The sequence below is a fragment of the Dromiciops gliroides genome, chromosome 6 (genome assembly GCF_019393635.1).
Source record: "Dromiciops gliroides isolate mDroGli1 chromosome 6, mDroGli1.pri, whole genome shotgun sequence".
In the NCBI taxonomy this organism is placed as follows: domain Eukaryota; kingdom Metazoa; phylum Chordata; class Mammalia; order Microbiotheria; family Microbiotheriidae; genus Dromiciops; species Dromiciops gliroides.
The window spans coordinates 7708133-7731575 of record NC_057866.1 but is presented as its reverse complement, the minus strand read 5'-3'; the positions used below and the strand labels follow the sequence as shown (position 1 = coordinate 7731575).

At 59.2% G+C, this 23443-nt stretch overlaps 2 protein-coding genes across 3 annotated transcripts; one reads left to right on the top strand and one right to left on the bottom strand.

Moving 5' to 3' along the window:
* The first annotated feature begins 5052 nt into the window (after positions 1-5052).
* On the top strand, positions 5053-10092 carry LOC122730787 (aryl hydrocarbon receptor interacting protein). Of its 2 annotated transcripts, none has more exons than XM_043970155.1 (6): positions 5053-5212; positions 5949-6099; positions 7558-7746; positions 9165-9341; positions 9429-9570; positions 9837-10092. In XM_043970155.1, the coding sequence occupies exons 2-6, from the start codon at positions 5998-6000 to the stop codon at positions 10040-10042; spliced, it is 816 nt and encodes a 271-aa protein (XP_043826090.1). In that variant the 5' UTR covers positions 5053-5212; positions 5949-5997; the 3' UTR covers positions 10043-10092. The 2 variants fall into 2 exon arrangements, with proteins under 2 accessions (XP_043826090.1, XP_043826091.1); XM_043970156.1 differs by having other exon boundaries at positions 5071-5212; positions 5920-6099.
* A 713-nt stretch (positions 10093-10805) lies between these two features.
* On the bottom strand, positions 10806-23159 carry PITPNM1 (phosphatidylinositol transfer protein membrane associated 1). Its single transcript, XM_043970137.1, has 23 exons — positions 22924-23159; positions 22164-22378; positions 21924-22045; positions 21271-21495; positions 20816-21142; positions 20621-20716; positions 20067-20174; positions 19540-19610; positions 18697-18944; positions 18296-18485; positions 17218-17325; positions 16674-16837; positions 15902-16080; positions 15431-15601; positions 14268-14432; positions 13679-13827; positions 13214-13324; positions 13020-13136; positions 12639-12787; positions 12403-12552; positions 12027-12210; positions 11772-11900; positions 10806-11357 (listed from the first exon to the last, which is right to left on the bottom strand). The coding sequence occupies exons 1-23, from the start codon at positions 22999-23001 to the stop codon at positions 11097-11099; spliced, it is 3717 nt and encodes a 1238-aa protein (XP_043826072.1). The 5' UTR covers positions 23002-23159; the 3' UTR covers positions 10806-11096.
* Between the last annotated feature and the right edge of the window lie 284 nt (positions 23160-23443).

Here is a 23443-nt window from a genome sequence, read left to right as displayed (position 1 = left end):
TCACCCAACCAAAGATGGGCCTTGAACCCAGGTGGCCCTGGTTCTGAGACTGCTCTTTGGGTACTCTGCCACAGCAGGAGGTAATAGGGAGCCAGTGAAGTTTGAGAGAGAGAGTATGTGTGTGTGTGTGTGTGTGTGTGTAAGAGACAGAGATAGACAAAGGGACAGAAAGACAGACAGGAAGAGAGAGGAGATAGAGACAGAGAGGAGAGAGAGACATGGCTAGACTTGCACTTTAGGGAAATCATTTTGGCAGTAGAGTAGAGGATAGATTGGTGTGGGGAGAGACTAGAAGCAGTGGGACCAGTTAGAAGGCAGCGGTCTAGAGGCAGCTAGATGGCACAGTGGATAGAGCACCGGCCCTGGAGTCGGGAGTACTTGAGTTCAAATCCATCCTCTGAAACATAACACTTGCTAGCTGTGTGACCCTGGGCAAGTCACTTGGCCCCAATTGCCTCACTAAAAAAAAAAAGAAGGCAGCTGTCCAGGTGCAAAGTGGCAGGAGGCCACACACTGCAGCTTGTTAGGACTTAGCAGAACTTGCAAAGTCCCTTAGGAACCAAGTCACCTTTCCCCCCAAATGAGACTAGGAGAAACTGCTTGACTTCTCTTCAGCACTTGAGACTGCTGCCCCTCTCCTGCCTTCTGCTGGGATACTCTTGTCCTTCTGGCTTCTGGTGACACTGCTCTGCCCTGCTTGGCTCTCCTCCCTCTTGTCCTCATCTCCTTTTGCTGGCTCATCATTTTGACCCACCCTGTAACTGTGGCTGTTCTCCAAGGTGCTGTCCCAGTCCCCTTCCCTTCCCTTCCTTGTCTACATTCTCTCCTTTGGCAACCTCATCAGCTCCCATTGGTTAAAATATTTCTGCACCAAGGACTTCCAAATCCACGTCCAGCCCTAACCTCTGCCCTGGACATACCTTTTCCTCTCTCTCTCTCTCTCTCTCTCTCTCTCTCTCTCTCTCTCTCTCTCTCTCTCTCTCTCTCTCTCTCTTTCTCTCTCTCTCTCTCTCTCTCTCTCTCTCTCTCCCTCACCCCCTCCCTCCCTCTCCTTCTCCTCTCTCTCTTCTCTGTTTCTGTCTTCCCCCTCCTCTCTTGTTTCGCTCTCTCCTGTGTGTCTCCTCTTTCTCTCTCCTTCCCTCTCTTTCTCCTCTCTCTCCCTCTCCCCCCTCCCCCATCTTTCTCTTGTCCTTCTAGTCACCCAACTGAGCCAATTTCAGAGTCATCATCAGTTCCTCAGTTTCCTTTACTCCACAAATTCAATCAGTGGCCAAATCTTAGAGATTTGCCGCCCCCCTTTGCCTTTGCCCCTTCACCCACAGCCCCCAAGGTGGCTTAGGACTGCTTCATCTCTCACTTGCAGTATTCGGGCAGCCTCCCAATTGGCCTCCCTATCCCACGTGTCTCCCCTCTCCAATCTCTCCTCTGCAAAGCTGCCAAAATGACCTTCCTAATGCACAAATCTGACGATGTCACTCCTCAGCTTCTGAATGCCCAGGGACTCCCTTATTGCCTTTGAGAGTAAAACCAAACAATAAACAAAACCTCCTCCCTGGACATGCAGCCTCGTGCAGCCTCGCTTTCCAGGTTTGTTCACAATCTCTTCCTTCACACGCTTTTTGTTCCAGCCACTTTCCTGCTCTTCCCATGTCCCTCTGTCCCCTTGGGCCTGGGTGCTCCCTCCTAACCTCGGCCTCTTAGAGTCCCTGTCCTTCTTCCTGTCATGCCCCACCCCCAGGACTTGCACTGGCAAGACCAAGTGCCCAGATGGCCTTCTGAAGGTAATCCTGTTCTAATTTGAGCTCATCTCCCAGCCAGAGGGCGCCACAGTGCAGTGCTGGGCCTGGAGTCAGGAAGACCTGAGTTCTAATTACATGCCCATAGACTCACTAGCTGTGTGACCCTGGGCAAGTCAGTGAACTTGTATCTGCCTCAGTTTCTCCAACTGTAAGATGGGGATAATAACAGCACCTACCTCTAACTGTCATTGTGAAGAACAAATGAGGCACAGGTATACCTTGGAGATACTGCAGCATTTCTTCCAGATCACAGCAATAAAGCAAATACTGCAATTAGGCAGGTCAGGAGAAGTGTTTGGTTTTCCAGTGCATATAAAAGTGATGTTTATACTATGCCGTAGCCTAGTAAGGGTGCAATAGCATTATGTTTTTTAAAAAACAATGTTTTGTTGTTCAGTCCTGTCCAACTCTTCAGGACCCTATTTGTAGTTTTCTTGGCAAAGACCCTGGTGATCAGGGATCATTAATGTTAGGATTGGGAGCACCATGGTGAACTGAATCCATAAATTCTCTGTGTGTTCTGAGTGGCCATGAGCCTTCTCTCTTCCATCCCTCTAGCATAAAGCATGAGCAGTAGTAGGGTGCGGGAGGACTGACTCCAATTTTGATAGAAGTTCTACTGTGGATAGAATGCTCTCAAACAGCATCTCATGCTACAGAGAAATCTGGAAGGAAGTCAATGGGTCTGTAAAACTTCATTGTGGGGCAGCTAGATGGCGCAGTGGATAGAGCACCGGAAGTACCTGAGTTCAAATCCGGCCTCAGACACTTAACACTTGCTGGCTGTGTGACCCTGGGCAAGTCACTTAACCCCAATTGCCTCGCTTAAAAAAAAACAAAACTTCATTGTTTTCTTATTTTAAGAAACTGCCACAGCCACCCCAAACCTTCAGCAACTATCACCCCGATAAGTCAGCAGTCATTGACATTGAGCCTCCATCAGCAAAAACATTATGACTCACTGAAGGTTCAGATGATGGTTAACATTTTTTTTTTTAGCAATAAAGTATTTTAAAATTAAAGTATGCTAGGTAGCCCAGTGGTTAAAGCATGAGGCCTAGAGTCAGGAAGACTCATTTTCCTGAGTTCAAATCCAGCCTCAGTCACATACTAGCTGTGTGACCGTGGGCAAGTCACTTAACCGTTTGCCTCAGTTTATCATAATATATCATATATCTTAATATATAAATTTATATTCCAAGCTAATTAATCTAATATAAAGTTTTTTTCATTCAAAATTCCTTGAAAGATGTAACAAAAGACATAACTGTTCAATGACCTTCTGATCGAAAATATCAGGTAAGGGATTAAAAAAAAGGAGATGTATGCTCGACAAAATGTGTTTAGCACCGTGGAAAAGACACAGCACATCTGAGGTGAAGGAGTGATTCTCTGTGGATGGTCCCCGGTGTTCTTGTTCAAGGCTTATAGTACAATGACTGCATTAAGCTCAAAGGCTCAGCGCCTCCTGGAAGAGATCTATGATCACTTAAAAGCATTTGGCCCCAATATCAACACCAAGTGGGTGAAAACATCTATCAGACAGATTTCAACATGCATGGGAGGCTCATACTAGAGTCTGTCCAGCAGTATTGGTATCTGGGACAGGCAGTACGGATGGACATTGAATTGGGCCCAGAGCTGAAAAGAATAAAGGTAGGCAGGGCTTGCCCTTGAAAAACTGAAAAGAGCCTTCATTCCTTCCCACCTGGTTGTAAAGCAAAGGCCATCTTTTTTTTTTTTTTGCGGGGCAATGGGGGTTAAGTGACTTGCCCAGGGTCACACAGCTAGTAAGTGTCAAGTGTCTGAGGCCGGATTTGAACTCAGGTACTCCTGAATCCAGAGCCGGTGCTTTATCCACTGCGCCACCTAGCCGCCCCAGGCCATCTTTTCAATACAAAAGTTTTACCCACATTGGTGGGTGGCAGTGAGATGTGGGATCCTACTGACTCTGAAGAGCTAAAGATGATTACCACACAGATGGCAATGGAAAGGGACAGAACCCACAACAGGAGTAAAGGATGCCATGAGGAACTGTACAACAGGAAGTGATGGGATGGTCCTGTGGCAAGAGAAAGGGAGGTCATGAGGACAGCCTGAGGGATATTGGGAGAAAGAGGAAAGCTTCTAGGACGTCAAGTGTCACCCAGGCTGGGCGGCATCTATCAGTCAATCAAGACACAATGGTAGGGGCAGCTAGATGGTGCAGTGGTCAAAGCGATGGCCCTGGATTCAGGAGTACCTGAGTTCAAATCCAGTCTCAGACACTTGACACTTACTAGCTGTGTGACCCTGGGCAAGTCACTTAACCTCCATTGCCCCGCAAAAAAAAAAAAAAAAAAGAAAGGAAGGCAGAGGGGCAGCTAGGTGGCACAGTGGATAGAGCACCGGCCCTGGAGTCAGGAGTACCTGAGTTCAAATCCAGCCTTAGACACTTAACACTTACTAGGTGTGTCACCCTGGGCAAGTCACTTAAACCCAGTTGCCTCACTGAAAAAAAAAAAAAAAAAAAGAAGGGAAGGCAGGGTTTGAAAGCAGGTGTCTCCCTAATCCAAAGCCAAGCCAGAAAAAGACTGAGGGGGTAGCTTTCTGTCTCCCAGTAACTGAAGGGCTGTCAGTTATATGGAAGAAAATTGGCCTTAGGTTTATACGATTCTAAATGTCAGGCTGAAAGGGTCTATCGAGTCACTCCCGCCCCATTTTTCAGATGGGGAAACTGAGGCACACTAGGTTAAGTGACTTGTCCAAGCTCACATAGGGGCAGAGGCACAGGTGGGATTTGAACCTGTGCTCTTCCCATTGCAGCACACTGCCTTATTCTTCTGCTTGCTACCAGAATCGGAACCAGAAAAATTATGGAGGCAATTGCAGAAAGGAAGACCAGCTTGATGAAAAGAATCGCTTCCTAACAATCTGAGCCATCCGTGAAACTGGTAGTGAGCTCCCCATCACCAGACATCTTTAAGCAAAGGGTCCACTTGTCTTGATAGGTTGCAGGGGGGTGGGGTGCTTCTGGTTCCAGCACGAGTCGAGCTAGATTAAAAGGTGTCTTGCTTTGAAATTCAGTGACTCTCTCTCTTTTTAAACTGCCCCGCTCCTCAGCCTCAGAGAACTACAAAACCAGCGGAGCGTAAGAGAGTTCTATCCACGCATGTGCCAACCTCTCTGGCTTCTTTACCCTCAGTAAAAATGGCGCCGCAGCCGCCTCCGGAAGTTGCCGAAACTGCGGTTCCGGAAGCTGCCAAAACGAAGCGTTTCCGGAAGTTGCCGAGGTTGTCCGGAAGCTTCCGAGAGGAGGGCATCAGGGAAGCAGGATGGCGGACTTGGTTAAGAAGCTGCGGGCGGAGGGCATCGAGAAGCGGGTTGTACAGGAGGGCACCGGGGAGCTGCCCGACTTCCGGGACGGAACCAAGGTACGGCTCCGCCCGCTGCCGGCTCTCGCCGCCGCCCCGCGGGCCCGCTACTCATGCGGGGCGGGGGGAGGCCCTGGAGCGGGCGGCTGCGCGGCTTCGGGGGCCCCATTGGCCCGCAGCCCCAGCACTCACGTGGTTGCTCGTCGTGATTGGCCAGCGTTTGCCTTGAGGGCGGGGCCGGGTGTGTCGGCCCCGCCCCCGGTCGTTAAACGCTGCTCTTGCGGTCCTGGGCGTTGCCTGTCACTTGCTCCACAGCGTCGCCTTGCGGCTGGGTAGGAAGCTCCGCTCGGTTCGAGGCTCAGCTCTGACCCTGGAGGAATGGAGCTGGAGGGGGCGGGGGGGAGGGACGCAGGGCCAGCCGAGCCTTAGTTTCCTTGCCCATAAAATGGGGATAATCTTAAGGCACCGTCTGCAGGGAGCCTTAAAACGCTCCGGGAATGTTGCACTTGTGATGCTTTGATGACTGATTTCATGACACACACCCCCCCCCCCCGCCCCCAGGGCAGTCCTTGTCCCTGCTTGGGGGGGATGCGCCAGGGGCCCCTCACTCCGCCCCCCCCCGCCCGGTCTCTGGGGAGGACCACGGGGAGTGGGGCCAAGCCCTGCTCAAGGGAAGGGGTCCTTGCCGCCCCCTGGCTTTCGGGGGCGGGGTCAGGGCCTGGCTGCCCCCCCGCGGCCGCAGCCGGCCTGACAGGCTGGCCCCCCAGGCCACCTTCCATTTCCGGACCCTGCGCAGCGACGAGGAGGGAGCGGTCATCGATGACAGCCGCCACCGGGGGAAGCCCATGGAGCTCATCCTGGGCAAGCAGTTCAAGCTGCCCGTGTGGGAGACGATCGTCCGCAGCATGCGCGAGGGCGAGGTAGCCGAGTTCCTCTGTGACGTCAAGGTGAGGCCCCGCCCCCCGGGACCCCCGACGTGTGCCCCACCCCCCTGCACCTGGCCCGCATCTTGTTAGAGGGAGCCCCGCAGGATATCGGGCAGCACCATTTCTGGGGTGGATGTGATCTGTTGGCTCTTTGTGCCCGTAGCCGCGGGACCTCCGCCCCCTCATCCAGCGGAAAGCATGGCCCCTGCCCCTGGGAAGCTGGGGGTCCCTGATTGTGGTCCTCCAGCCGCCCGGGAAGCAGGACCTCCCCCCACCCCAACACACACCTCCCCAGGTGTGCCCTGGGGGATCCCTCCCCAAGGTGGAGCAACTGCCCCTGAGTCTTCTCCAGGCCCTGAGTTCCTCCACTGCTCGGTGGCCTTTCTCTGAATCCCCATGAGCCCCAGAGCCCAAACCTGGGCTGGTTGGCCGAGGACCGTGGGACTTCCCGTCCTGGAGTCGGGCCTCGGATGTGCTGATCTTCAGCTCTTCCTTCTGGGTCCTCATCAGGTTCCATTCCTGTCGGGATCTTTGGTTTGGGAGGCAGCTGACCTTGTCCAGAGACAGGCAGCCAGGGGCAGCTAGGTGGGGCAGTGGATAGAGCACTGGCCCTGGAGTCAGGAGGACCTGAGTTCAAATCCGGCCTCAGACACTTGACACTTACTAGCTGTGTGACCCTGGGCAAGTCACTTAACCCCCATTGTTTGCAAAAAAACCAAAAACCAAAAAATCAGAGACAGGTAGCTGGCTGCCTGCCTGACCGACAGTTGGAACTGGGAAGAGGGTCTAGATCCCTCAGTTCTCTGTTGGCCCAGCTCTTAAGCCTGGGGTCCTTTGGAATTTAGTATAATTCAGGGTAATACTGTGGGTCAGAACTAGGGGAGGCAGAGATGCATGGAGTGGCTGCTGGGTGTGCCAGGTTCTGAGCAGACAGCCTGGGGAGGCCGGAGCCATTCCTGTGGATCAGAGTTAGCCAGGAGCCCAGGCAGCCTTGGGAGAGACTTAGATCCTTGGCATGGAAGGGCAAGGGTGAAGGTGATAATGAACAGCCCTGTGCTGTCCACATCCAGGTGCAGTGACACTGGGCCTGGCTGAAAGCAGTGGGAGAGGGGCTGGGAGGGGCCTGCGCCAAGGCAGGGAACAGCTGAAGGGGAGGCAGCTGAGGGGCAGTAGACAGCTGGGACCTGGGATGTACCAGGCCACCTTGGTGCCCTGTTTCTTCTTCTCTAAAGAGGTTTTCTAAGGCCCCTCGTAGCCCTGACATCCCCTGTTCTAAAGCCCCTCCTAGCCCTGACATCCCCTGTTCTAAGCTCCCTCCCAGCTCTGACATTCCATGTTCTAAGCTCCCTCCCAGCTCTTACACCCACTGTTCTAAGGCCTCACCTAGCTTGGATGTTCTTGGCTCCCTCCCAGCTCTGTCATTCCATATTCTAAGTTCCCTCCCAGCTCTAAAGCCTTGTTCTCTCTCACTTCCTGCAGCATGTGGTCCTGTATCCACTGGTATCAAAAAGTCTCCGTAACATTGCTGCAGGCAAGGACCCCCTGGAGGGCCAGCGGCATTGCTGTGGCATTGCCCAGATGCAAGAGCACAGCTCGCTGGGCCATGCTGACTTGGATGAGCTGCAGCAGCACCCCCAGCCCCTCATCTTCCACATAGAGATGATCAAGGTGAAGGCCAAGGGGAGGTTGGCTCGGGGAGGAGGCTGGAGCCTGGCATGCATCGGCTGGGTGATGTTAGTCCAGCCTTCGTTGTCTCCCGGGGGAGGCTCCGAATGCTTGAGAGGCTCAAATAATGATTCCCGTAGGTTGTCAGTCATAGCACCCCTGCCAGGGGTGGGGGTGGGGTCCTTTGGCATCCCCTGCAGCACACTCTCTGTTAGCTTCCATGACAGCCTCAGTAGGCCGGCCTATGCCTGATTCTGGGGCTTGGGACCTGGCCTTGCTCAGTGCCAAGGGGCCCTTCAGTCACAGCCATTCTCAAAGACCATCTGCAAGTAGCAATCTGCACTGGGGGAAGGAGTGTCTTACTGATGAAGTCCCAGACTGTTGAGGGTGGGGGAGGAAAAACGAATGACAGTGGCATTGCTCAGGAGGGCAGGCCCCATTTCATAGGCTAGGAAACTGAGGCTTTCTTCCTTGTTTAACTGACCAACCAATGGGCATTCAGTAAGAGTGCTTGCTCTGTGCCCAGCACTGTGTGGGAATCAGTGTAGACAAAGAAAAACCCAAAACTGACCCTGGGGAGGGGGTTACATTCCATCTGGGGAGACGGGTCTGTACAGAGTGAGCCCAGGCAGCTGGGGAGGAGGGAGGGGGGAGCAGGGAAGGCTTCATGGAGGAGATGGAAGACCCCGTGTCAGGTGCAGGGAGTGGCACGAAAGCCAGCGTAGCCAGACCTTGGAGAGCGGTGTCTGATGGGCTGGGAAGGCAGGTTGGAGCCAGAGGTAAAGGGTGAGATGGGGCTTGGTCCTGGGGGTACTTAAGCAGTGGAGTGACCTCGTCACCCAGGGTGAAGTGGGGAGAGGTCTGCTTTTCCATCCTGCCTCCCCATGTGACGTGGGCCTTAAGGTGCCCTCTAAAATGGGGTGGGGGTGAACAAGAGGATACCAAGCCCCCTTAACCCTCTTTGATATTCTGTGTTCCAAGACCTCCTCAAGCTCTAATGTTCTGTGTTTCTAAGGTACCCTCCCAGCTGATATGCCATGTTCTGTGTTCTAAGGCCACCTTTCCAGCTCTGATAGTCTATGTTCTAAGACCCTCCAGCCCTACTGTTCTATGTTGTAAGCCCTACACCCCCGGCTCTAATATAACATGTTCTGTATTCTTTTTTTATGTCCTATGTTCTAAGGTGCCCCCCCACCCAGCTCTGACATTTTATGTTCTAAGGCCACCCCAGCTCTGGTATTCTCTGTTCTAAGGCCCGCCCAGCTCAGATCTTCAGTAATTCTAGGAGCCCAGGAGAGGATGGAGATATAAGGGCCTTCTCCAGGGGGATGCTCTCAACCCCTTGTGGGTTCTTGTCGTCCCAGCGGCTGAAGCGGCTTTGCTGCCCTCCCGAGGTGTGATCCTGCCCCCTGTGCCCACAGGTCGAGGCTCCTGGTACCTACCAGCAGGACCCGTGGGCCATGAGCGATGAGGAGAAGATGAAGGCCGTGCCCCTCATCCACGAAGAAGGCAACCGTCTGTACCGCGAGGGGCGCGTCAAGGAGGCTTCCGTCAAATACTACGATGCCATCGCCTGTCTGAAGAACCTGCAGATGAAGGTGGGGCAGGAGGGGAGCCTGAGCTGCCCCCGGGCAGGCAGCCCCGGGCACCTCCCTCACCCACACCTGTCTCTCCTCTGTGCCCAGGAGCAGCCCGGCTCTGCCGACTGGATCCGGCTGGACCTGCAGATCACCCCACTGCTGCTCAACTACTGCCAGTGTAAACTGGTGGCCCAGGAGTATTATGAAGTGCTGGATCACTGCTCTACCATTCTCAACAAGTATGAGGGTGAGTGCCAGGGGCGGGGGCACCCTCCCCTCCTGCCACCGGCCCTCTGGGCTCCCTGTGTGGCCCACTGTCTCTGCCTTCTTTCTCTCCTGGCAGGCAGTGAAAAAGGAACACTGGGTTTGGGCCCTGATCCCAGCTCTTCTCCATAGGACCTGGGTGGCCTTGGGAAGGACCTCAGTTTCCCCCTCTGTCAATGGTTCCCTCTAGTGGAGGGGTCACCAGGGAGCCTCCAGGACCTCACCCCCTCTGCCTGGCATCTCCCTCAGATAACGTGAAGGCCTACTTCAAGCGGGGCAAGGCCCATGCAGCAGTGTGGAATGCCAGGGAGGCCCAGGCCGACTTCGCCAAAGTGCTCCAGCTGCAACCGGCGCTGGGCCCTGTGGTGAGCCGCGAGCTGCGTGACCTACAGCACCGGCTGCGCCAGAAGGACCTCGAGGACAAGGCCCGTTTTCAGGGCATCTTCTCTCCGTGACCAGCCCTGCCCCGCTGTGCCCACCCCCTGTATAAATGTATTTATCTGCCTGCTTGAGTCCTTGCTTCTCTGTGGGGGGCCTGTGGCACTGCTGCTTGGGCCAGTCACTGGCCTTGGGATTACAGAAGACCTGAGGGTGCCGTGTGCCTGTGTGGGTTGGGGGGATGTTGTCCCATGGGGTCTCTGCTCCCTCTCAGGGTGTGGCAGATGGGTGTGGACTCCTGGGGCTGAGAGGAAAGACCTGGCGAGGCCTGACAGCCTGGTCCTGCCTCTGTCACAGCCTGGGTTAGGCTAGACCCTTCCTCTCCTTGGGCCTCTTTGCTCATCTGTAAATGAGGGGTCGGCCTCTTCCAGCTTAGTCTGAGGCTGTCTCTGAGGTCCTAAGACTGGTCCCACCATCCCAGGGAAGGCTTCCCCAAGGGCCTGTGGTGGTCTGGGCTGGGAGCCCAGCGGGATGGTGAACGGCAGCCTGAGGGGCCAAGAAGACCCGTGGAGAACAGGAGATGGGGGAGGGGGTGAGAGGTCTTGGGTTCCAGTCCCTGCTGAGCTGCTCATTATCTGCGTGTCCTTGGTCCAGTCCTTTCCCTTCCTGGCTCTCTTCCTGACCCAGAGCTGGGGTGCTATGGCCCAAGGCCAGAGGGACAGGAACCCCTGAGGTTCCCATACCTGAGGGAGGCCAGGGAGAGGCCCTGGGCTTGGGGGGCTGTGAGCAGAACCCGAGGGGCCTGGGCGGAGCCCCAGGGGCAGGCACCACAAAGCACACTATGCCACGGTTGGGGTTTAATGTTCACAGTTTCACACGTCATGGAAGCCTCAGGGGCCCCTGCCCCTCTGCCCTCTCCCCAGGGCCTGTCCCCTCACATTAAAGGGATTTTAACACATTGACAGGGAATGGGGGGATACAGAATCAAAGGGCACTAGCCAGAGGGGCAGCAGGAGGGCTGAGTCTCAGGGAGGTGGGCACAGGAGCCAGCCCCTTCTCCCCTGGGGGTGGACTGGGGCGGGTGGGGGGGGGATTGTCAATAAATAAGCAGTTCTTGTGGCTGTGGGCCAATTACTCCTCACTGTCCAGCTTCAGGCTGACGCTTCGGGCCTTGGCCCGGGCCAGGGCAGTTGGTGGGGTCCCTGGCCCCTCCCGGTCAGCCTGACTGGGCCCCCGTGAGCGGAGCAGTTGGCTCTGTTTGCGGAGAAAGTCCACGGGGGCTGCCACGTAACTGCTCTTGGCCAGCCCTGTCCTTGGCGGGGCCTGGGGCGCGTGAGGGTGGGCTCCTGATTCCAGCTGGGCCAGGTGGGCCACGTAGCCTTCAGACAAGAACTGTGGGGAGAGAAGGTGCCGTGGGGGGCAAGCCCAGCCAGGAGGACTACTGCTGAGCTGTAGGACCCTCTGTGAGCCAGCCCACATGAGGATGTTGGCACAGAGTGTGGCTTGGGGGGGCGGTATTTATTAATGCCTTCTAGGGGCCTGGCACTGCTAAGTGCCTCACAAATATTCTCATCTGACCCTCATGGCAAACCCGGGAAGTGGGTGCTATTAACCCCATTTTACAGTTGAGGAAACTGAGGTAGGCAGGTGCCACACAACTGGTGAAAGGCTGGATTTGAACTCGGATCTTTCTGATTCCAGGCCCCTGGGCAACATAGCTGCCTCCAGAGGAAGGCACAAGTCTGTTTTACCATATCTGCCACCCCCTGCCCAGTGCTGTGCCCTCCCCCATGGCCAGCGGCTCACCTGGCATTGGGCCTGAAGCTTGCGGACAGCGCGACCCACGATGTAGGTCTGGCTGGGAGGGAGCCCCAGGGCCCCGTACACAGCCACATCCTTGGGGGAGCCATAGCCAGCCACAATATTCAGCTCTACCTGCGGTCAGATGCAGGTTCATGTCACCAACCGCAGCTCTGTCCGTCCCCTGCCCCCATCCCCAGGCTTGGCCCCTGTGGTCCCACTGATGAGCATCCTGGGCAGGATTAGAACCCAGGCTCTCACCTCCTGCACCAGGCTCTGCAGGAACACGGCCTTCTGCCGCAGGGGGTCATGGGTGAGGCCATCACAGAAGGAGACGACCCCGTGGGGGAAGTTGTGTTGGGAAAGCCAGGCCACCACGCGGTGTTTCTGCATGTCGGGCCGGCCCGTCACGTACACAATCAGGTAGCCTGAGTCTTGCCAATGCCTGCAGGAGCAGCGACAGTAACAGCTGGTCTGGCCTTGATGGGGACCCGGGGGGGGGGGGAGGGGCAGGGCCAGGATCTCCCCCTTTTACAAATGGCAAAACAGGCCCGGCAAGTCACTGAGAGTAAATGTCTGAGGCAGAATTGGAACCCGGGTCTCCGTGACCACCAAGGGGAGGGGAGGACGCTCGAACCTGACCACGTCCACAGCTCCAGCCCTCACTTTGGGGTCGCTGCCCATGATGGAGACGCTGGCGGTGAAGGATCCATCGATGCTGAAGACCACAGCCTCGGTGCCGCGGGCCACCACGGTCAGGCAGCACTCGGCATGAGTGTGATCGCCCCTGCAGGCAGGGACAGAGGGCCCTGGGTACAAGGCCCGTGGGCACCGTGCCAGCTCCCCTTCCCGCGGCCCATCCCAGCCCCTTACCTGACCACCATCCGGACTGGGTAGACACCGATGCCCAGGGAGCGCTCGGGGGGCACGGGGAAGGTGAGCCGGCCGGAGCTGTTGGTCACTTCCGTACCAAAGTGAATCCACTTCCCAGAGAGAGGCTGGGTCATGATGTAGACGTCCACCTGGCATTGGAGGGAGCAGGGAGGGAGCAGGTGGCATCACTGGGCAGGGGCCCCCACAGGAGGGACCTGTCCGGAGTCTCCCAGCCCCTACATAGCAGAGTTGGGGGTCTCGCCCCCACTCCCCTCCCCCACGTGGGAGTGCTGGCTGATGGGGTGCGGGGAGGGCTGAATCTCATAGGGTGACACGGTCTGTGACCCGGGTGGAGGGCGGGGCCACCCTGCGGGCGCTGACCTTCTCTCCGGTCAGCGTCACCACGTCCAGGGGCCCGTACATGAAACGCCCGCTCAGCACCTGGGGCCGGCCCTCGCACACGATGACGTCACTCGCCCGGTGGTTGGAGGTTACGTTCTGCGGGCAGAGGAGGGAGGGCCTGCGGTGAAGACTGAACCAGGAAGGGGGAGCGGGGGGGACGGCGGGCGGCGTACCCGAATCTTGACCTGGGTCCTCTTGCGCTGCCACTTCTCTCGAGGAAAGGCGGGGCTATACATGGAGGGCTCCTCACACTCTGCCAGCTGCGGCCGCTCCTTCTCGATGACCTGAGGGGGCGGGGGTGGGCTCAGCTCCCCCGCCCGGCCGGAGCCCGCCCCGCCCCTCAGCAGGGAGTGATGCTGGGCAAGGCCCAGACTCACTCCGCCATTCAATGCCTTTAGGACCTTCCCAGCCTTGACATTCCCTGTCCTGCGTCCCAAGGCCCACCCAGCTCTGACATCCATTCTGGGGATTCGAGGCTCCTCTGGACGTGGGGCTCGCCATGTGGGAAAGGGGCAGTTGACTTAGGGAGAGTCATAACCTAATATCCCACTGGGTTTTCCCAGCCACCCCAGGACCTTCTCTCCGGTAGCACCCCCAGCCCCAGAGCCCATCCTAGCTCCTCTCCCGTCCCCTCCCACCTGGCGCAGAATGAAGGCCACCACGTCGGCAGACTCCCAGTAGCTGGCGTGGAAGAGGTGGGGCAGCGTCACCGTAGGGAAGGCCGTGAGAGCCTCAGGGCAGTAGAGGGAATAATCGATCCGCTTGGTCCCCCACCAGCGATCTAGGACTGCGCCACAAGACGGGTCAGAACTACCCCAGCCCCTCTGGGCAGGCGCTTCCCCCCCAACGTACCCCCCCAGGTGCTGCCCTCTTCAGCCCCACCCTGGCCCTACTGGGCAGGCGCTGCGCCCCCCCCCCAGCCTACCCCCCCCCAAGGTGCTGCCCTCTCCAGCCCCACCCTGGCCCTACTGGGCAGGCGCTTCCCCCCCAACCTACCCCCCCCCCAGGTGCTGCCCTCTCCAGCCCCACCCTAGTCCTACTGGGCAGGCACTACGCCCCCCCCCCCAGCCTACCCCCCCCAGGTGCTGCCCTCTCCAGCCCCACCCTGGCCCTACTGGGCAGGCGCTGCGCCCCCCCCCCAGCCTACCCCCCCCCAGGTGCTGCCCTCTCCAGCCCCACCCTGGCCCTACTGGGCAGGCGCTTCCCCCCTCTGCCCTGCAGACTCACTTCTGACCACCTCGCTGGCTGTACTCGGAGCGCCTGCTGGGGCCGGGGGCTCGGACCCCAGCTCATTGCCCCGCCAGAAGCCACCACTGGCCGAGGTGGGGGTGGATGGCACCATCATTTCCAGCTCCTCCAAGAAGAGGCCTGAGCGGCTCTGTAGGGTGTCCGCTGGCAGAAGCACAAAGAACACAGAGGGCATGGGTGAGAGGTGGTCCTGGCTCTGGAGCCGACCTCCCCCACTGCGGAGTGATTTCAGTCTGTGCTGATGTCTCTTTTATACAAAGGAAGTCCGTGCCCAGGCAGGGCAGCTGACAGGCATCTGCACTTGAACCCAGGACTCCTCCCCACCCTCTAAGCCACAATAGTCTGCTAGGATGATGGAGGAGCAGTGAACTAGGAGTCAGACCTTCCTGTCTCTGGGCCTCAGTTTACCACTATGTAAAATGGGCTAGTGGAAAGCCTTCTTCAACCCAGAAGCCCTGGGCTGCAATCTTAGTCTGCCACTTAAACTAGCTGGCCAAGTCATAGGAGCTTGATGGGCCTCATTTTTTGTCTCCATGAAATGGGGATAATAGAAACTATGCCAGTAACTTCCCAGGACATGACTCAGTGTGAACAACAGCCCTAGAGCTGGAAGAAGCCCTGAGAGCCAGGGAGGAAAAGACCTTGCCTGGGCCCCCCCCCAGGTGAGAGGAGCAGAGCAAGATTCGAACCCTGTGCTCCTTTCAGGCTGAGTAATGGGCAGGCAGTGTTGGCATATCAGACCGCAAGCTCCTTGACCTTTCTTTGTATCCCCAATATTCAGCCCAGTGTTTGGCATACAGTCGGTGCCTAGTAAGTGCTTGTTGCCTGAATAACTGACTGCACACATGCACACATGTGTGGACACAGGATGCACACGTAGACTCACCCATGCACAGGTACATCTATACACATCCACCCCAAACCCCCATAAGTCCTCCTGCTTTCTCGGCCACCCCAACCCACCAGCAGCACGTGGGTAGTTCTCAAGTGGGGCTTGTGAGGCTCAGGGGATGGGGCAAGGAGGCCCCGAGAACCCCAGAAACAGCTGGCATTTCGGCAGCACATGTTCTCTCCTCTGCCCCAGACTTTGGCAAGGGGCCACTGTCCCCTCTTCCCCTCTCTGGGACCCGGCTGAGCCTTACCTAGCAACAGGGAAGTGCCGTCTCCCAGGGGGAATTTCTGATAGCGGGGCACGGTGAGGGGGGCGATGGCCTGGAACTGGGGGGCCAGCAGAGGCTCCAGGCGGGAGGCACAGGGGTCGGCAGCGTGGAAGAGGTTGTATATCTGCTCACAGGCTGGGCGTATCTGGACCACTGGGGCAAGGAGAGAAGGGCCAGGGGAGCCCTCAGGGACCCAGGACTGTCAGGCAGGAGTCCACATCATGTGTCCCTTTGCACAGAGGGGAGGGAGTGGGGAGCACCCCAGCCCCAGGCAGGCTGAAGCTACTGATGCTCAGGGGGTGGCCTCCGTGGCCAGCACATGTGGATGTGTGGACAAGACTTAGGGGGATGTTTCACAGGCTTCAGGAGGTGGACTGGTATTCGGGGGCAGACGGTTGACCCCTAGCTCGACTCAGCCACCTTCCTCCCCATTGCCCCAGCTTGGCCCCTCACCCTCCAGGGCGGGCATCACGGTCTTGCGGAGGGCTAGCACCAGGCCCAGGGGTGAGCCAAAGAGGAAGAAGCCAGACACCTTGAAGTCAAGGCGGGTGGGGCCGTCCGTGGCCTCTGGGGCTGGGCAGGAGACGGTGCTCCCCCGCCGGGGTTCTGCTGGGGACGTGCCAGCCTGCAGGCTGGCCAGTAAGGAGGCAAGTAGGGGGAGAAAGGAGGGTGGTAACAACGTGGGTGGGTGAGGAGAGCACGCCACCTATCCAGGCCGACCACACAGTGCCCCTCTTTATACATTCCACGTCCAACTGATGTGGTCCCAGAGGCGAGTTTCAAACATGCCACTCTCTCCTCTCCAAGACTTTGCCTGGGCTGTCCCCGATGCCTGGCGTGCCCTCCCTCTTCACCTCAACGTCTTAGGCTCCCTAGCTGCTTCCGCTAATGGAGTCCCCTCCCTCCAATTACTTGGTATTTTCCCCAATAGAATTAAGTAGGGAGTGTTTGGGTTTTGTATCCCTGGCCACTTAAATGCTTTTCAATGAATTAATGGAATAGCATCCGAAGCTTTCAAGCCACAGAGGTCCCCAAGGCTGTCTAATCCAATCCCCTCATTTTACAGTTGAAGAAACTGAGGCCCAGAGACTTTACAGAGCTTGTCCGAGATCCAGCTGGGAAAGGGAGGAGCCTCAGGCTCCAAATGCAGGCACCCCGCTAGACCCCACACTACCTGGGACGGGGGAGAAACACTGGCGGGGCTGGGGCACTGGGAGACACCAACCTGCAGTGGGAGGACGAGGCGTCGGGCTCTGGGGCCGTGCCATCGCTGGGCAGGCGCTGGGCACCAAGAGACCCGGGCTCTGGGCTGGCCCGGCTCAGACTCTCCATACCATCAGCCAGCGGGTCACGTCCTGGGCCTTGCTCTGGGGACAGCAACTCATTGTTCTGCAAGGAAGGAGATGTCCCTTGGTTGGGGAGGGGGTCTCACTTCTGACCATGGGGGAGGTGGTGGAAGGGTCATGCCGAGGGCAAAGTGCCCACATCTCTCTTCTCTGCCCCGGCTCCTGTGCCCCATGAGAATCTCCCCATTTAGAATGGGACAGGGAGAACTGACAAAGGGAGGGAGGAGGGAAGAGAAGAGGGAGGGAGGAGAGAGGGGACAGAGGAGGGAGGGAGGAAACAGGGAGGGGAGAGGGGAGGGAGGAAGCAGAGAGGGGCAGGTGCTAAAGTGAAAGGAGAGACAGAGGAGAGGATGGAAAGAGAAGGGAGCGGGGAGGGAGAGAGCCGGGAATGGGGGCAGGGGAGCCCCCCCCCCCCGTACTGACCACGCTGCCCCGGCGGCTGCTGCCCATGCTCCCCGAGCAGGCATTGGCACTGTAACACAGCGCATCGAAGCCCAGGATGCCGCCAACGCCGTCTCCGATCAGCACCACCTGGGAGGACAGACATCCCCTGAGCCCAGTGCGGTCCTTGGTCCTCCCCAGGGTCTCCATTGGCCCCTGAAGGTGCCTTCCTCTAAGGGCCTAAGGGGATTGGGGGAAAGGCAGGGGTGGGGCAGGGCAGCCTGCACTTGGGGGTGGGATGGGGATGGGGATCGGGTGTGGAGGCCAAGAGGAAGGGGATCATGGACCCCCGAGGAAAGCAGCGTGCACAACTCTGGGGAGGCATCTACACTGGGCACCCTGGTCAGGCCCTGGCTAGAGTGTGAAGTTCCCTTTTGGACTGGTGAATGTACAGGCCACGGGCACTGGACTTGGCTGTGGACAGCCTAGGCGGCTTTAGGTGTTAGACCGCTAGGCATCCTCTGAAGGAACTCTTCGTGTTTAGTCTGGACAAGTCAGGGAGATAGCATGGCGGGGGGGGGGGGGGGGGGGGGACTGGCTCCAGGGAAGGCCCCTTCCACTGTGGAACAGCTTAGGGTGTGGTTCTTCTCTGTGCCTTCCCCCCAAGGCCCCTCTGCTGCCCTCTGGGGCCAAGCGGACCAAGGCCGATGGCCCTTCCAGTGCATCGTGTCTGTGTACTGCCGCCCCCCCAGCCTTGGTCTTCCCCAAGCCTGAGCCCCAGACTGGAGAGGAGTTTGACCGGGGCAAAGAACAGCCTCATCCTCCGAGCAGGCACAAGGCCCTTTGAATTTGGGCTAAGCTGCTCTGAGCTTTCCTGGGGCCCCACCCCCTGCTGACTCCAGCACAGTCCACAGCAACCTTCCATCTCCCCTGGCCTGCCCTGAACCCAGGCCCAGCACATCCCATCTGCCTCTCCTTCCTTCCAGCCCATTGTTTCAGCCTGCTGGGATTGGAGGATGGGGGTGGCAGGCTGTGCTCTGCTCAGCTAGGCCCCTCTGGGACAGAGAACTAGACTTGGCCAAGGTCACCCAGCCCTTGCCCACCCCAGGTCCTCCCTGACCTGCCCACAGAAGCCGGTCCCCTCAGGCGAGCGCAGGAAGGCAGCATAGGCCTGATTGGTGCGGGTGATGACGGTGGCCACGGCCCCTTGGTAACGAGAGGAGGAGGTGGCCAGCAGGGGCAAGGCAGCCAGAGGGATGTGGTCCTGGGAGCGAGACAGGCTATCCCCATCATGGCTGTAGGGACTCAGGCTGTGGGGAGGGGACAGCCAGGGTCGGTGGCCAGAAGTCAGAACCCAGTGGGTTCCCCTCCCTGGGCTTCCTGACCTATTCTCCAGGGGGATGGAGCCCCCACAGCCACCCCTTCCTCAATGGGGAGACAAGATGGCTTTTCTTGTTTCCTCCCCGGCTCATCTCCCATCATCCCTCCCATGCCGACCCCTCAGCCCGCCCCGGGTGGTACTTGGAGACGAGGGCATAAGCTGCGGCACAGATGGGTGGGCAGGGCACCAGGCGCAGTGCCACATGGCCCAGGGCCTCAGGGAAGTGGACCCGGGTGATGGCATCGAAGGCTGCACTCAGGGTCTGCACATCAGCCTGTTTGGAATCCACATCTCCTGGTCCAGAGTCCAGAATGTTCCCACTGTGTAGGATGAGGAACAGGGCGTGCACGGCGCAGGCCTCAGGCCCCAGGTCTCCGGCCACCAGGCCCTGGAGTAGGGACAGAGGTGTGAGCAGGCAAGGCTGTCCGTGGATGAGGGCCACAAAATAGATGTGGGGCCGAGGGCTGAGGGCGTGCCAGGAGGGAGGGGAAGAGATGCCCTCAGCCTGCAGGCCGCTAGCTTCTCTTTCCAATCACTATTTTGGCTGCTGAGACGCTGGAGTGGGTGGTAGGCAGAGAGCTGGCTGGTCTTGGAGCCAGGGAGCCCTCCCTGACTGGGGCAAGCCACCTGGCATCTCAGTAGTGGAGGTGCCAACCTGGGCTGGCAGAGGGAGGTCCCTCAGTCAGGAATTCCCTAAAGCAATGACGTCACAATTTCCCTCCCCGTCCCCTCTTTGACTAGGCGCTCATCTCTGTTGGTCCTCGGCTGCCAAGGACTATTGGTGCTGGGGGCACTCCAAATTCAGGACCCTGGGGTCACACCCCGACTGCACTGCCCTTGTTACACTTCTGTGTGATGTACACACACCTTCCCATCTACACACTGTTACACATCTGTCACTGTGGGCTGAGGGTTCCTTCTCACCCAGGGCCCTCTGCCAGGCTTCCCTGTGGGGGGGGGCACCAAGAGGGAGGCCGACTCACCTCAGGGTCCCTGGAGGTTCCTGCCGAGTCTCCTTCACCCTTGGTGGCCTCGACCCCGGGGTCTACAGGGTCTGGAGGAGGAGGCCAGTGAGGGCCCGGGCGGCAGACATTACCCCCCTCCCCCTCCCCACAAAGGAAGGGGCCCAGCCATGGGGGGAGGGGAGGGGCTGGCTCAAGAGTCCTCACAGGCTGTCCCCGCCCCCATAAGCCTGGCACAAACACTCTCTTCCTCATTTTATAGCTTACAGGAGATCTGAGCTGGAAGGGGCCCCCGAGACTGTTGGGTGCAGCCCGCTCCCTTCTTACAGAGGCAGGGGCAGGGACAGGAAGGAGTGAGACGAGTGACTAGTCACCCAGCTCTCAGGGGGCCTGGCCCCCACACCTCAGAATGCCAATCCAGTGCCTGGATTGCCCAGGGCACTACACTGGGCAGGGCAGCGAGGCTTTGGGCAGGCAAGGGGCTCTCCAGGGCTCAAGGTCAGGGTCAGTGCCCCGCTGTAGCCTAAGGGAAGCCTCTGGGCGCTCACCCGAAGCCCCTGAGGCCACAGCGGGGGAGGCAAAGGCGTCAATGAAGTCATTGGAGTTCCACTTGGTCATCTCCTTGGGGAAGACGTCCTCACAATCAGAGAAGCCTTCTGCAGAGGGCGGGAGCAGAGTGAAGGGGAGGGGGGAGCAGAGTGAGGAGGGGGAGGGGGAGGGGGGAGCAAAGGGGCAAGGAGCGGCTCCTGCCAGAAGCCTGACTCCAATCTCCCTGCCCCCTCCCAGGGCCAATGCCACCTCCTCCAGGGAGCCCTCCCTGCTGCCCCGTTGGACCTCCCCCCCCCCCCCCCCCCCCCCCCCGCCCCTGATCTGATGGTATCTTGTATCATTTCCTGGTCTGTGTGGAGAGAGTCCACAGACCTGCTCCCTGACTGAACAGTATGTCCACCCTGGAGAATGGCAGTCACTAAGGGCAGGGGCTCTCTGTGTTTCTGTGTCCCTGGCCCCTTGCCCCACACTTGGCACATGGTAGGGGTCCTTCATAAATGCTTGAAGGAAGGGATGGGAGAGAAATGGAGGGGGGAGGGAGGGAGAAACATACCATGGGCGTCAAAGAACTCGTCCTCAGAGCTGTTCTCTGAGTCCCGCGCAATATTCTGCATCCGCCATTCCGACAGGCTCTGTGGGGACACCCCCCCTGCAAAGGCCCCTTTGGTGACTCTCTGGGGTCCTGAGCTTCCCCCCCCCCCCCGCCCCAGCTCAGTGGCCTGGCCCCCCCCCCTCCCCCCGCCCTCACCTCCATGCTGGGAGGAGTAGGAGGAACGAGGAGATGAAGACCACTGCTTGGAGAAGCTGTCGGTGTCCGGAGAGGCATCAGCTGCTGGCGGGCCCTCGGGCCCCTCGGGGGTTCCTGCTTGGCTGGCAGCAGCCCGGCCCTCAGCCCCGGGCTTCCCGTCAGGCTCAGCCCCTTCCCCCTCTGGTGTGGTGCATTGGGCCATCCTCCTGGCCAACATGCGGGCGGTCTCCTCTTCCAGAGCCCGGATGTCAGCCATGCTGAGCTCGGTCCACTCATCCTGCCAGCACCAGGCCTGGCGATGGGCTCGAAGCATCACCCTCCGAAGACCTGTGAGGGAAGAGCCGGAGCCTGAGCTGGGCCTGTGTGGGGGAGCGGGAGGGGAGGTGTTCAGGGCCCAGGGAACTTGGCATGGGCGGAGGCTCCCAGGGCAGAATCCCGTAGCCCTTGTCCCTCACCAACATCATGGATGAACTGCTCGATCTTGGCCTGCATGCCCCAGTAGCGGAATTCCACCTTGCAGAGTTTGTAGGCACACATCAGGGGGCCCGACTGAGCAGCCAGCCGTGCCCAGTCGTCCCCGAGGGGCCCCCGGCCCGTCTTGGCGGAGCGGTACAACCGTGGGTCCTCCTCGGCCTTGTACTCGCCAGGAGCCACTGCATCCCGCACGATGTCGATGGTGTCTGGGGGCAAGGCAAGGCAGGGCCTTCCTGGGACACCCAGGCAGGATCCCGGAAGGCCTTGAGAGCCATTTCACCCAAGCCCCATTTCACAGACGAGGAAACCGAGGTCTGGAGGTGTTACTGACTGATGAAGAGCAGAGCAGAGGAGTGGGATCCCAGCATCCTATCGCCTGCCGCACTCACTCTCCCAGACCTGTAAGGGCTGCGGGGTGAGGGTCCTTATGCTCATTGGGGATTGGGGCTTTTTGCTGTAGGGGGGACTCCTGGTGTGGAAACTCCCTCCATGACTGATATGAACTTAGCGGCATGGAGAGAGTGAAGTGACTGAGCCAGGATGCCACAAGGTGGGACTCGAACCCAGGGCCTCGTGCAAAAAATGACTAGGCAAGGTCACAGGGCAGGGATGAAGGCCCTCCCCTGGCCCATACCCAGGATGCGCTGCCTCCTCTCTGCCCCGCTCAGGTTGAAGACGTTGGGCTGCTGACCCCCATCAGGCCGGTAGTAGGTTTCTATTTCAATGGAGAATTTCTCGACAAAGGGGCAGGTGTAGCTGTGGGAGGGCCAGGGGCAGGGCTTAGTTGGGGGCTGGGCCAGCAGCCCAGCCTCCCCCAGCCCCTCCAGTTCAGCCCCTGCAACCCAGCATCCATGGCTCCTTCCCCCAGCCTCACCGGGTCCTGGTGTAGGGATAGGCATTCCAGGATTCCTCTTCCACCTGCAGGGCGGCCTTGGGCAGCAGGGCCCGGAACCACCCGGGGATGTGGGAGCCCACATGGTAGACCTTGTGGGTGTACTGCCCGCTGCCCCCCGGCCCGTCCTCATAGGGCCTGTTGGCCAGGATTTCCACCCCACTGCCCTCGCCACTAGACTCCTCCCGGCTCTTTTTCTGCAAAGGCCCAGGTCGTCAGGTCAGGGGCCAGTGACTGGGCCCCTGCTCTCCCACCTGCCCCCCCAAGTCCTCAGTGTCCCCATCCCTCCCCCAGCGGCCAGCTCCTTTCCACGGCCTCCGAACTCTTCCCACCCTGCAGCCACCCCCCCCCAACCCAACCAAGCCTTGGCCTCCCCCCTCCCCCATCCTTTTGCTCCCTCTCTGGCACTGCCTCCTCCACTCAGTACTTCCCTCCCCCACCTCTGGCTGCTCCGCAATCTCCTGTCACCTCCCCCTCCCCCCTTTCTTCAGCGTCTGTCTGGGGTCTCCCCTTCCCTCTTCCCTCTTCCCTCCATCCCTCTCCTTTCATTCTCTTCTCCATTATTTCCATTCCCCTGTGTTTTGTGGCCTCCCCTCCTCCCTTCCACTCCACGGCCCATCCACTCCACGGCCCATCCCCTCCCCCGTCGGCACCAGCGCACCCTCCCCTTCCCCCTTCCTCCCTTGGCCGCCCCCTCCCACCCAGCCCCCGCCTCCCCGGGCCAGCTCTGGCGGGGCCCCACCTGGATCATGTACAGCTGGGCCACCTGGTACTCTTCCAGGCTCATGGGCAGCAGGATGTGGTATTCCTTGATCAGCATGGTGCCCGCCTGCCCGCTGCTTGACCGGCAGAGACGGTGCCCGCCTGCCTCGCCTCGTCTCCCCTCCTGGCTCGGGATCGGGGCGCGCCCGTCAGGGCTGGGGCGAGTCCAGGGTGTCCGGTCCCCCGGCTCGGGGAGGAGCCCGGCCCTGGCCCCAGCCGCCCTCTGCTTCCCCGCAGCCCCCCAACCCCATCGCCCGGCCCGGCCCCGGCCCCGCGCCCGCCCCCCGCATGAAGGAGGAGAGGGGAGCCAGGGGAGCCTAGGAGCAGCGAGCCCAGGAAAGGAGAGAGGAGGGAGGAGGAGAGCTGGGAGGAGGGAGGAGCGGGGAGGCGGGAGGAGGGAAGGAGGAGGAGGGAGGAGGAGAGAAGGAAGAGGAGGAGGAGAGAAAGGAGGGAGGAGGGATGGGGCAGAGAAAGAGCGGAGGAGAGGACAGCAGTGGCGG

What these genes read in the sequence shown, in the direction of transcription:
- LOC122730787 (XM_043970156.1), top strand. Translation starts at nt 5,114, where the DNA reads ATGGCGGACTTGGTTAAGAAGCTGCGGGCGGAGGGCATCGAGAAGCGG. An exon ending in ACTTCCGGGACGGAACCAAG is followed by an intron (nt 5,213 to 5,919) that starts GTACGGCTCCGC and finishes CTGGCCCCCCAG; the next exon opens with GCCACCTTCCATTTCCGGAC. An exon ending in CATTCTCAACAAGTATGAGG is followed by an intron (nt 9,571 to 9,836) that starts GTGAGTGCCAGG and finishes CATCTCCCTCAG; the next exon opens with ATAACGTGAAGGCCTACTTC.
- PITPNM1 (XM_043970137.1), bottom strand. Translation starts at nt 23,001, where the DNA reads ATGCTGATCAAGGAATACCACATCCTGCTGCCCATGAGCCTGGAAGAG. An exon ending in GCCTCGTCCTCCCACTGCAG is followed by an intron (nt 16,081 to 16,673) that starts GTTGGTGTCTCC and finishes CTTACTGGCCAG; the next exon opens with CCTGCAGGCTGGCACGTCCC. An exon ending in TGACGCTGACCGGAGAGAAG is followed by an intron (nt 12,788 to 13,019) that starts GTCAGCGCCCGC and finishes CTCCAATGCCAG; the next exon opens with GTGGACGTCTACATCATGAC.